A 14,898-nucleotide genomic window follows, 5' to 3' on the forward strand; every position below is an offset into this window, starting at 1 on the left:
TTTTTTTTTTCTTATATAATTTAATAAATCTCTGATTCTTATATATATATATATATATAAACACTCTTTTTAATTATTAAAAAAAAAAAAAAAAAAATGGGTGACATAAAACAAAACAAATATGACTTAGGTTTAGATATGACTGTAGATGATCAAAAAAAAATTGGGAAGTTTACAAATCTACATTATACAGAACCATTATATGAACATAAAATAAAAATGATGAAAGAAAATATTATGAATATTGATTCTTCTATTGATGAAGTTTCATTAGCTTTTGATTCAAATGATATTATGTTAAATATAGGTACACAAAATATATACATATATAATATACATATATAATATACCTATATAATACACATATATAATACACATATATAATACACATATATAATACACATATATAATACACATATATAATACACAAATATAATACACATATATAATACACATATATAATACACATATATAATACACATATATAATACACATATATACATACATATATATACATACATATATACAAATACATATTCTTGATATACTTCTTCTTTTACACTTTAGGTGACTGCTTTTTTAAATTCGATTTGGATTATATGGAAGAACATTTAGAGGATAGAAAATCTGAAGAGCTCGCAAATTTAAATGAAATGGAATTAGAATATAAAGCAAAACTAAATGAAAAGCAACAATTAAAAACAGAACTGTATGCTAAGTTTGGAAATAGGATAGATCTTAATTGAATAATAAACAAATGAAAAAAATATATATATTATATATAATTAAATAAATAGATATATATATATATATATATATATATATATATGTATTTATTATTTTATTTAATCATAAGTTAACTTTTTTATAAAATTTTTATTATTTTAAAATTTTTTTTTTTTTTTTTTTTTTCGAATTCATATAAATTACTGTATAATTTTGTAAAAATTAATATTCGTGCATTTATATTTTTTTTTAATAACATAAAATTATAATATTAATACAAATGTAAATTTACAATTATTATATATGAACATATTTTTTTTTTTTTTTTTTTTGTTTAAAATTTAATATCTAAAACGTGCCTTTAAAAAAAAGTACAAAAAAGAACGAATTATTCCATGCCATTTAATAATCATGTATGTCTAATTAAATGTGACTGATTTTTTTTTTGATATATATATATATATATAAAATCATATTATAATCATATAAAATATGTATTTGTTTTATACCTTTATTTATTTTATATAATATTTTTTTTTTTTTTTTTTTCACCGTCGTAAGGATTTAATTCTCAAAATATATATATATATATATATAGAAAATAAAGGAAAATATTATTTAAATATATTTTTTTATTGATATTAAAAGAAATAAATAAAATATTAATACTATATTATAACAGAAATTTTAATTTCACTGATATTTTTTTTATATTATAAAGTACTTTTTCAAATATAATATATATTATCTTAAAAATATATGTAATTCAAATGTTTATATATAAATATTTGTGGAAACATTAGGGCGGGTTTTTATTTCTTCTGTAATATTAAAGAAGCCGTATATAATATATTATATATATATATATAATACATAAATATATAATATAATATAATATTTATATACTGATGTCCCTTTATATATATATATATATATAATATATTTTACATAAAAATTATATATATTATATATGGATATATAATAAATATAATTACAAATTACATTTTTTTTTTTTTTTTTTTTTTTATTTTATTTTATTTTATTTTTTTTCCTTTTACTTTTACATTTTTCCCTTCAATTTACTTCCTTTTATTTATTGATTTATTTATTATTTTTTTTTTTTAAATGTTTTATTTTATTTTATTTTATTTCATTTTATTTTTTTTTATTTGACGTTTATATTTTTTTTTATTTGCTTTAAAAGTTTTTTCTTTATTTTAGAAAAAGAAATAAGAAATATAATTCTTCTACTATTAAATATATTATAATATGAATTTAAATAAAAAAAAATTAAAGTATTATAAAATAACATTATATATATTATATATATATTATATAACACCTTTAAACATATGAGATAAAAAATAAATAAGAAAAAAAAGAATTAATATGAACTTTTACATATAAAATAAAATATAACATATATATATAATATATATATATATATATAAATATTATATATTATATGAATTTTCCTAATTTTGTTTTTATATAATATATATATTTTTACAACTACTTTTAATGATTTCTTTTTTTTGCAATTATTTTTACATACATTATATATATGGATTTATATATACATAATATTAGAAGAGTTAATACATGAGAAAAGAAAAATAAGAAAAAAAAACTGTACTAATAAAAAATATAAAATAAAATATAAAAATAATTTATACGCATTTATGTAATTATATATAATTATATATATATATATATAGATAAACATTTGTTTATGTTAATATAATTTTCTACACATAAAATAATATACACATAATATGATTTAGTTATTCATTTATCATAACTTTCTTTTTTTCATATAATGATAAAAGACAAAAAATTCATTATAGAAAACATTAATAATAAGGTTATAAGTAAAGATAATATGACAAAGAAAGGGAAAAAAATATGTGAACTAAAGGAGTTTCATAATATAAATGACTTTAATAACAGTGTCTTAATATCAAACAATAAATTTATATTAAGTGATTTAAAAAAAAATGATAATATCATACAAAATAATAAAAATATCCCGTCAAGTAATTCAGCCGTAAATTTTGTAAAGGATATAGGACAACATGATTTTATAAACATTAATCAAGATTATACAAACAGTAATGATAACAATAATAATAAACATGACGAATATACAAATAATTATAATTATCCTAAAAATATAGTAAAAAATAATATGTTAGCTAGCCAAGAAACTAATACAAAACACACACGTTGTAATATAAAACATATTAACGATTTTGAATCAAATGATAAAACAAAAAATTCTACAACTATTATAGAAAATAATAATCATAAGAATATTATAAATATAAACAATGTAAACAATATAAACAGTATAAACAATATAAACAGTATAAACAATATAAACAGTATAAACAATATAAACAATATAAACAATATAAACAATATAAACAATGTAAACAATATAAACAATGTAAACAATATAAACAATGTAAACAGTATAAACAATATAAACAATGTAAACAATTTAAATAAAAAAGATTATAATCATATAAATGAAAACTTTGAAGAAAATATAAATAGTCATTCTAGATTTAAAAAAAAAGGGACCTATATAAAAAATTGCCATGGGGAAAATTATAATACACCATTAAATGATAATAGTAATAATATTTCAAAAGATGATATAAAAGAAAAAAAAAATAATAATATAAATTCAACGCTTAATTATCATAATACAAATACAGAAGAAAATATAACGAGTGATGATTGTAATATAAAAGATGATACAAGTTTAGAAAAAGATATGGAGGAATATATAAAAAAAAAAAATATACATATGTCCAATTCTAATATGATTATAAATGAATTATATAATAATTTAATATATGATGAATATTCAGAAAATATATTATCAAAAAAAGGAGTGAAGAAAAAGGATCATATCGAATATTATGAAGAAGAAAATATGCATATGAAAGAAAACCAAGAATCAACAAACATATCTATTGATATTCCTCCATGTTGTCAAATAATATATGATAATGTTAATGATGCAACAGATGAACAGTATGATAATTCACAAAATGATACATACAATTGGTATATGCAAAAAACAAACAACAATAAATTATTATTATATCACATAAATAAAAATTTAATATTTTTAAAAAGAATACAACAATATTTTTATCAAAAGTATATTAATATAAAATTTTTAAATGATACTAATGATTATTATTATATTATACATCTTGAATGGTTTAATAAATTAAAGAAATTCATTAACAATGAATCTAATGATTTCCCTGGTTCGATTTCTAATTGGGAATTATACGAATATAAACATGATGAGATTTTCAAAAATTATAATATATCAGAAACTAATTATGCTTTTTCTGATGACAAAAATATGAATGATAATATATATTTAAAAAAACAATGTTTAAAAAAAAATTTAAAAGAAGGAAAAGATTATATATGTACAAATAAATACATGTGGAGATTTCTACAATTTTTATATAATGGAGGACCATGTATAAAAAGAATATCTAATAATATATATAATACATTTATACCAATATCTTCGAATGATATAATGAATAATAATATTATGTATTTATTAGAATCAAGATATATAAAAAATTTATTTTCCTTATTTAATTATATAGACCATACACATATATATAATGAACCCAAAGAAAATGAACATACATTATATAAAAATCAATATTATAATCATAATTATATTAATTATAATGATTATAATAATAATGATAAATATCCACATGATTACATTTTAGAAGAAAACAATGAAAAAAAAATGTGTGCTCATAATTATCATGAACTTTTACAATTTTATAATTTAAAACAACAAGAAAAAAATATCATACTTTATATTGAATATGATGATAAACATGTTAATAAAGAAATTCTAGATAAAATAAAAAAAATAAAAAATAAAAATAGTAATAATAAACAAAATATCCTTTTTTCAAACGATGAAAATTTTTCTAGTGATAGTAGTAATATGTATAATATAATTAATGCTAAACATAATGATAAGTTGAATGCACAAAAATTGTTTTTATTGGAAAATGATAAATTATGTGCTAATTCGCATATCAGCTCAAATATGAATCAAACTGAGTATATTTCATTGGATAATTTTGATGGTGATGCTCTTTTACATAATCCGCATAATTTGTCAAGGGGTTTTCCCAACAGTTATAAATTGGATATTAATACTGATAATAATGAAAATGTGGATAATAATGAAAATGTGGATAATAATGAAAATGTGGATAATAATGAAAATGTGAATAATAATGAAAATGTGAATAATAATGAAAATGTAAATAATAATGAAAATGTAAATAATAATGAAAATGTGTATAACAATGATAATATGTATAACAATGATAATATGTATAACAATGATAATATGTATAATAATGAAAATGTTGATAATAGTAATATGTTCATAAATTGTAATAAATCTCAACGATCGAATATAAAAAAGAGTAACAGCACGAATAGTACGAGAAGAAATTATAATAAAAACAACAACAATAATAATAACAAGAACAATAATAATAATAATAACAACAACAACAATAATAATAATAATAATAATAATAATAGAAATAATAACAACAACAATAACAATAACAACAATAACAATAACAACAATAACAATAATAACAATAATAATAATAATAATAATAATAATAATAACAATAACAATAATAATAATAATAATAATAATAATAATAATAATAATAAGGATGATAACACAAGCGATAACAATAATAATATAAATAAAGAAGAAGATAAGAAAAATAAAACAACAAATAATAAAAAGAAGGAGAATGAAAAAGATGATGAAAACAATTGTAAGGGTAACTTGAATGGAAGTGTAGAAATATATGAATTTAAAAGAGAGTTTGAAGAAAATAATAATATTATATATAATGATTCATATAATAATAGAAATATAAATAATGTTATTGATGATTATAAAAAAAATGAAGAAGATATAAATAAAATTAATGATAGAAATATATATCTTAGTCCAAATATAAGTGCCAACGAAATGAATATAAATAATTTTAATAAATCATATAATTCAAGTAGTAATAAAAAAAATTCTATCCCTTGTAATTCTTCCAATGGTAATGATATATATAAATCGTGTGAAGAATATAATAATGATAATGAAAAAATCTCAAGTAATGGTTATCTAACAACTACTGAAAGCCAGTCCAAAGGAACTACGGATGGTAATACAGAGAGGGGTTCTATTTATGAATACGAAAATGATAATAATAATAATAATAATAAGAAGAAGAAGAATAAAAATGAATATAATAACAATAGGAATGAAAAGAAAATATATTATGATAGTATCGAAAATTTAGATGATGTAGTAAAAAAGAGGAAACATATAAAAAACGCACAAAATAATACAACGAATAATAGAGTATGTTCATCGAATTGTGGTGAACAACAGGTCACAGAAAAAATAAATAATATTTTAGATAACACACACTTGAATAATATACAAAATAAAAATCATAATCTTAAAAATAATAATAGTATTATTCAAAACGGATGTAGTATAAAAGGAAATGAACAAAATGTTAAGAATACAAATAATATAAATGAAGAAGACAACATTACCAATTTGGAAAATCATAAAAAAGATCAAAAGAAAAAAAATCATATAATGAAAAAAAAATTAGATGATATTGATGTAAAACAAGGTGATTTGGAATCAAATAATCACGAAAATAAAAATAAAAATGATGTGGAATATAACATGGAAATGGATGAAACAAACAATAATAGTATGGATCCACAACAAGGATGTAACCTCATTTCTGTCTTTAATAAACAAAAGAACCATAAAAATAATATATCTAATAATAATAAGAGAGATGATGACGATGATGATCAGAGTGTTTATTCTAGTAACATCACAAATACAAGCAGTAGCAGCTTACATAATAGTTGTAGTAGTAGTAGTAGCAGTGGTGGAAATAATAGTTTATATAACGAAAATGATATTTCTAAATATAACTTTTTTAATAATAATGATAATGATAATTTAAAAAACTTGTTAGTACCAAATAATAACAGTAATAATAATAATAATAATAATAATATTATGAATAGTAATAATAATAATTTTAAAAGAGATAATGAATCATCCATAAATTATCATACTTCTATTATGACAAAAGAACAACCTGCTGGTATTATTAATTACTCTACTACATGTTATATCAATGTAGTTATGCAGTGTTTATCAGTTTTTTTCAAACTAATATATACATTACATAATTATGTAACTGTAAAATATAAAAATGTTAATATGTCAAGTGATGAAAATGAAAATATGAATTCATCTTTTATAAATAAAAATTTCTTTACCAATAGTATACCTTTCAATATTTTTGGAAGTAATAATAACAATAATAAAAAAAAGGATGAATGTCTATTATTAACATTTTCTTTTAAATTATTTCAATTAAGTAAAATGCATAATAAAGGTAAAGTATTGTGTGTTAATAAATTATTAAATCTTTTAAATGATAAATATTCTTACTTATTTGAATATAACGAACAACAAGATTGTCATGAATTTCTTCTTCTTGTATTTGACTTTATACACAATATGGTGAAAGTAATTGATGAGTCAGTAGATAAAAATAATCAAATAGATTATTATTTAAAAAAAGAACAATCTATTATATCAGATTTATTCTTAGGTTTAATAGAAGAAAAAATTACATGTTCACAATGTGAATATGTTAATTATATATATCAACCAGTTTATAACTTAAGTGTAAATGTTTTTAAAAAAAATCCAGAAAATAACATAAATGATAATTTAATAGAATATTTTAAAAAAGAAGAAGTCAATTCTACTTGTGAAAAATGTAAATGTAAGAAAATGTTTAAATATTCATGTGTTTACAAACAACCAAATATTCTAATTATACATTTAATTAGATTACAAGAAGATGGATCAAAAATTGACAAGCCAATAAAATTTGATATGGCTGATTTTACTATTGAAAATGTTCTCAAAAAAAAAGATAATCAATTCATTGAACCAATCAAAAAATATAATCTATGTGGAGTAATAGTACACCGAGGGTTGAATTCGAATTGTGGTCATTACATTTGTTATACGAAAAGGAAACATTCAAATGGTGTCAACGTGGTAAGAAAAAAATAAATAACAATATAAAAATGAATACATACATATATAATATTCTTTTCGTACATAGTGATATTTTATCTATATATATATATACATATATACATACTATTTTTATGTTTTCTTTTTTTATCCATTATAGTGGTACAAATTTGATGATAGCACGGTAACCTCTGTTGATGTTGAAGAAGTTGAATCGGCTAAAGCTTATTGCCTTTTTTATCAGAGTCAATAATTCAAAAATTTTTTTTTTTTTTCAGATATATGTTATAAACAAATACATATATATATATATATATATATATATATATATATTTTATTTTATTTTATTTTTTTATTTTAAAAAATAACTTAAATTTTGGATAGTTTTTTATTTCTTTATGATGTATATTTTAAACTTTTACCCCCTTCAAAATAATTTCCGTTATTTTATTTTTTTATTTTTTATTAAAAATTGATTTTATAGAATAATCAAGGGAAAAAGGCAAGTAAAAAATATATTCTTTAAAATATATATATATATATATATATATATGTATGATTGAATAGTTTTCTAAAAACAACTGGATTAATAATTATATTAACTTTAAAAAAAAAAAAAAAAAAAAAAAAAATTGATATGCATTCGAGCATGAAAAAATATATATATGTATACAATACATATTATATATACATATATGTAATATAATAATATTTACTTGAAAAAAAATAGTGTATAATTTTATATACTTATATAAAACATTAACACACGAAGAAAAAAAAAAAATTATAACATTCAAAAAAAAAAAAAAAAGAAGAATGAAATATATATATATATATATATATATATATATATGTATATTTTTTCGATAAAACAAGATGTTTAATAAAAAAAAAATAAAAAAACAAGGATTTCTTTATATATATATATATATATTTATTTATTTATTTATGTGTATAATTTTATTTTTTTTAATAAATTAACTTTTCATTTACATTTTCCTTAAAGCTTTCATTAATATTATCCATATTTATATCATCCTCATCCAAATCATGATCATTGGTACTAACTCCTTTTCCTTTTTTAACCTTTACATTTTGTTTTATTAACTCCTTAAAAACTTTTGAAAATTTAAAATGGGGCATGTGACTACTTTCTATTTCAATATCTTCTTTAGTTCTCAAATTTTTTATACATCTTTTCTTTCTAAAAATGTTATAAAACATTCCAAATTTGTGTATATATATCTTTTCATTATTCTCTAAATGTTTATATATATTATCAAATATTCCATTCATTATCTTCTCAACAGTCTTTTTGTTTTCTTTAGTTTCCATTGAAACTTCTTCTATTATTTGCTTCTTTGTAATCGCCTGAACAGTTCATGTAGTAAAAAAATAAAATAAAATAAATAATGAGTGATTAAGACAAATATACATACATAAATATATACATACATACATACATACATAAATATATACATATATACATACATATATACATATATATATAAACATCATAGGAAGTAAAAATAAAATATACATAATCTTTAAATAAATTTATTTTATTTTATTTCTTTTTTCTTTCTTTTATGTTAACCTGTGACATGGGTATTTTAGAAGAACTTTGATATAACGCATTTTTATTGTAAGGATTGTTAACGCTCAGTTTATTATTGATTATATTATTCTTATGAACATTGATAAAAGCTCGACGTGAATAAACAACTTGAAATAAAAAAAGGACACAATATAATATTACATACATTTTATTAAATAGAGATTATTCCAAAAAAAAAAAAAAAAGAAAAAGAAAAATTAATATATATTTTGTATATAAAATATATGATCAATAAATATTTTTTCTTATAAAAAAGAAAAAGAAAAAAAAAAAAAAAAAAACTTATATATGTATTATATATTAGTATTCATTTTAATCACAAATGGGTAATTTGTGATAATTACATAAAAAAAAAGCAAAATGAAAAAAAGAAATTACATGAAAATATATGAATCTTATATCATTATGAATGATAATTACTTAAATAAACTGTTATAAAAATAATTTTATTATAAAAAAAAAAAAAAAAAAAAATATTTTTTTCTCTTTAATTATTTTAGAATAAAGTGTATTTATTTGAATATGTAAAATACCAAAAAAAAAATAAATAAATAAATAAATAAAATATAATAATAAAAAAAACAAATAATATTATGTATGTAATGTTTTTAATATTATATATATATATATATATATATTTTTAATTTGGAAACGTGAAAATAATATTTATTTTAATCTGTAAAATTCGTGTAAGTTTAAGAGTTCAACTAAAAGTGTAATATAAAATATAGTAAAAGAAATTACATATAAAAATGTATATATATTTTCTCATATATCTCAAATATAATATTATACTTATTACACATTTAAAAAAGCCTTTATTTATTTATATATGCATTTTTATTAAATACTATTTTTTTCCTTTTTTTTTTTTTTTTTAACAATCCTTATAATATATATATATATATAATATTTTTTATATCTTTATTTAAAAAAATATATTTTTTGGATTAATATTTGGAAGGTGTATTGGATATTTATTATTACTTTATATTATTTATATTATTTATATAATATATATTTATTTTATCACATTATTTTTTCTTTTTAATTTATTTTTTTTGTTGTATTATTTTTCTTAAAATTACATAAGAATTTTTTAAACCTGAAGTTAAAGCCCATATACTATAAATATATGATGTGTGACAAATGAAAACGTTTATAAAGACATAAGTTGTATCATAATTCTTAATTAAATATAATAAATTATTTTTTAAAACATATCATATTAAAACAAAATGATTATTTAAAAAAATTTATCTTATCAAGCTAAAGGAATAAAAAATTTTCATTTATGAACATTATATTATATAATATTATTTAAATGAGTTACAATATGTAACATTAAAATTAATTTTCAAATTATATATATATATATATATTTACATGTTCCATAAGACATATAAAATAAACTGTCATTATATCAGACTTTAAATAAAATTTTTTTTTTTTTTAACACATAAATGTATATTTTACAAAAATTAATAATTTTTTCGTCATTTAAAATATACGTGTCTCACTGACTTGGTAATTAATTTTTATAGTTATTTTTTTATTTTTATTTTATGATTATTTAACATTTCAGCTATATTAATGATATAACAAAAATTCATTGTGTATTCAACATGAAATAACACATATATGTATATATTTATATATTTATATAGGTATGATAAAATAATCGCTAAAGTTATTTTAAAATAAAAGGACCATTGTAAGTTATAAAAAAAATGTGAATGAAATTTTTGACTTTCTATAATTTCCTTAATAAATAAACAAACAAATAAATAAATAAATAAATATATATATATATATATATATATATATAAATATATATATATAATATTTATTAAAACATTGGTTATATAATATTTGTGCATACATATATAATAAATATTGATATAAAATTTTTTTCATATCCACATTATTATGTGTATTACTTGTCGCGTACCATATTAATATATACATATATATATCATATTAATAACTTATGTATAATAATCTTAATGTATGCTTTTCAATATGAATTTTTATTACAATAAAAGAAATAAATGAATATATTATTCCTATTTGATTCACATATTTATAAATTCCTTTATTTTATTGAATACAATTTATAATATGAGATAGAGTTATTTTTTATTAATGTTTTTCATGTTTAATAAAAATAAGTGTATAATTTTGTCTATATAAATATAAATATATATATATATATATACATATATTTTTTCCTTTTTTTTTTTTTTTAATTTTAATGATATATATTATATTACTTATTTTTTCAAGGTTTCATAAAAAAAATAATAAAAAAAACATATAAATATACATTTTATTTATAAAGATTAATTTTTATTTTTATAATGTAGATTATGTTTTTATTATAACGTACAAATATTAATAATATACTTGAAATATTCACAATGAATATATATTAATATTACATACATATATTTTTTATAATTTTCTTTATTAACATTATTAATAAAATTTGATTTTAAGTATTTTTTTGGCAATATCTTTTTTATTGTACAAGAAAAGGAAAAAATAAAAAAATAATAAATTGGTACATTTTTATATATGTAATATAATATAATTTGATTAAAAAAATAAATGAATTATATATATATATATATATATATATATAATATTTATTATATATATACGTTTATATTATATATATGATTTTATTATACATATATATTATTTATATATTTTATAAATATATATATTCATCCATTTTATGTGTATATATATTTTTTCTTTCTTTCTTTTTTTTTTTTTTTTTCTTATTTTTTAAAATATATTATTGAAAATTTTATTTGATAATAATATATTATTATATTTATTTATGTATATATATAAACCATAAAAAAATTATCCTTATATATATATATATATACATATTTATATATTATATATATGTATATTTTTCGTTTTGATTATATTGAAAAATTTTAAAGATATATAAGATATAACGCAGACTTCTTAATGAATTGTACAAAATGAGTGAGAACGAGTAAGTATATGATAAGATATATATTTTATTTGAAAATAACATAGAGCTATGAAATTAGATTGTTTTAATAGCCATAATAAAATGTTGAAAAAAAAATAATAAATAAATAAATAAATAAATAAATTAAAATAAAAATATACATAAAAATATATTTTATTGTTATATATATATATATGTATATATATTATTTTTATTTCATGGTTTATGTTTTGTGATTAAACTATTTATAGTATTACCTTGCTTTTATGATAATACATATTTATATATATATATATATATGTGTGTGTATGCATATGGCATGATATAAGATATACATATATTGTTTCATCCGATATTGGGCATCCATATCTTTCCTAAAAACATAAATTTATTTTAATATCTCCTAATTCCTTTTAATTCCGTTTAATTCCTTTTAATTTCTTTTTAATTTTTTTTTTTTTTTTATGCAGCTTATTATTTCGTATTAGTCAGATTACTACATACGTTAGCAAATGGATAATAAAAGCCAAGGTAGTAAATAAAACTAAACTTTCTACTTTCAAAAACAATAACAGTTTCTTCAGTATAGACGTTACGGATGTACATGGAGATTCAATATCGTGTAAGTTCTGGGGTAGTTCAGCAGATAAATGGTTTAATGCTATTGAACTAAAGAAGGTGTATATATTTTCTAAAGGCCGAGTGTCTATAGCAAATCCCAAATATAATACAGTAAAACATAAATACGAATTAACATTTAATGAAGATAGTGAAATACATGAAGTGAAAGATGATGGAGAAATAAAGATTCAAAAGAAAATATCTCTAGTGAATTTAAGAGATATAAAAATAGCTACAAAAGAAACACCATTCACAGCTGATTTAATAGGTATAGTTAAACATATAGGAACAGTAAGTAATTTAAAAACAAAACAAGGTAATGATATAGCTAAGCAAAATATTATTATAGTTGACGATACAAAACATTCTTTTGAAATATCATTTTGGGATTCTAACGTTAATTTAATAAAAGAAGAAATTGTAGAAAATGAAATATATATATTTACTAATATTAATATAAGAAATTGGAATGATATGAAAAATGGTACTTTTGGTGTTACTAGTTCTATAGAAAAAATGGAAAACTTAAATGATGAATTAAAAGCTAAGTGTGCCAAAATATCACAGTGGTATAATAATAGTGGTAAATATGAACAATTTACTAATATGAGAAATATTTTATCTAATGATGTTACCCAAACTCCAGATAAACATTATGCTTTAAGTGATGTTAGTGATGTGCTATCAAAAATATCGGGTACATATACACTTATAGGAAGAATTAAAAGAATATATTGGAAAAGTAAAGAAAATGAGCACAGATTTTATTATCCTGCTTGTATGAAATGTAAAAAAAAACTATTATCTAGTGGACATGATAATAATAATATGGATAATGAATTTGATAATCCAGAAGAAGATAATATTGTTTATTCTTGTATGAATTGTGATGAAAATAATGTTAAACCATTTTATAATTATACTTTCAATTTCTTATTTATGGATTTTTCAGGATCTATTATATTAAGAGCCTTTTCAGATGAAGGATATAATTTATTAGGAAAAAAAGCAGAAGAATTAAAAAATCTAGATGAAGATACACTAGACTATTTATTCAATTATGATTTCTTATATAAAGAATATAAAATTGTTGTTAGAGTTAATCAAAAAGCTTATAATGGTATAGAAAGAGTTAATTTTACAGCCATGAAAATATTCCCACTTAAACCTACAGATATCACATCTTTATTAACAGAAATACAACTACTTATAGCAAATAACAATGATAATCCACATAGAGCTAAAAGGTCATTGAACGATGATACTAATGACTCCAAAAAACAAAAACTATGAAAATTTTATCATATATATAAATACTTACATATACTTTTATTTATATATGTTATGTATATATAATAAATGTATCATATTGTGGAAAAAATTAAAAAAAAAGTAAAATATCCTTTTCTTTTATCATAATTCTACCTAATATTGTAATAGTAAATTGTAAATTTTGAATATTAAAAAACATATATATTTTTATATTCATTTTTTATTATTTTTTTTTTTTCTTCTTTTTTACAATATATATAATATATATATATTATCCTAATAAATAATACCATGTTTATTCTTTTCTTTTCTTTTCTCTCTCTTTTTTTTTTTTAATTTTATATATATATGTGTATAAATATATATATGTTAAATAATATCTATTGGTCTTTTCTTTTAAAACATTTTTTTATTTGAATTTTTTTTTTTTTTAGAAAATTATAAATTGAAAAAAAAAAAAAAAAAAAAAAAAAAAAAATA

At 17.5% G+C, this 14,898-nt stretch overlaps 4 protein-coding genes across 4 annotated transcripts; 3 read left to right on the top strand and 1 right to left on the bottom strand.

The window, feature by feature from the left end:
- Window positions 1-96: 96 nt before the first annotated feature.
- PRSY57_0902600 (prefoldin subunit, putative) lies at window positions 97-746 on the top strand (the record flags this gene model as incomplete). The annotated part of the gene is made up of 2 exons (XM_020114761.1): window positions 97-307; window positions 568-746. 2 exons carry the CDS (start codon window positions 97-99, stop codon window positions 744-746), a joined length of 390 nt encoding a protein of 129 aa, XP_019970461.1.
- Window positions 747-2,545: 1,799 nt separating this feature from the next.
- Window positions 2,546-8,165, top strand: PRSY57_0902700 (ubiquitin specific protease, putative; the record flags this gene model as incomplete). Its single annotated transcript, XM_012907266.2, has 2 exons — window positions 2,546-7,933; window positions 8,073-8,165. The coding sequence occupies 2 exons, from the start codon at window positions 2,546-2,548 to the stop codon at window positions 8,163-8,165; spliced, it is 5,481 nt and encodes a 1,826-aa protein (XP_012762720.2).
- A 716-nt stretch (window positions 8,166-8,881) lies between these two features.
- PRSY57_0902800 (bacterial histone-like protein) lies at window positions 8,882-9,677 on the bottom strand (the record flags this gene model as incomplete). The annotated part of the gene is made up of 2 exons (XM_012907267.2): window positions 8,882-9,283; window positions 9,510-9,677. 2 exons carry the CDS (start codon window positions 9,675-9,677, stop codon window positions 8,882-8,884), a joined length of 570 nt encoding a protein of 189 aa, XP_012762721.1.
- A 2,855-nt stretch (window positions 9,678-12,532) lies between these two features.
- On the top strand, window positions 12,533-14,439 carry PRSY57_0902900 (replication protein A1, putative; the record flags this gene model as incomplete). Its single annotated transcript, XM_012907268.2, has 2 exons — window positions 12,533-12,546; window positions 12,996-14,439. 2 exons carry the CDS (start codon window positions 12,533-12,535, stop codon window positions 14,437-14,439), a joined length of 1,458 nt encoding a protein of 485 aa, XP_012762722.1.
- Between the last annotated feature and the right edge of the window lie 459 nt (window positions 14,440-14,898).

The sequence above is a fragment of the Plasmodium reichenowi genome, chromosome 9 (genome assembly GCF_001601855.1).
Source record: "Plasmodium reichenowi strain SY57 chromosome 9, whole genome shotgun sequence".
Taxonomy (NCBI): domain Eukaryota; phylum Apicomplexa; class Aconoidasida; order Haemosporida; family Plasmodiidae; genus Plasmodium; species Plasmodium reichenowi.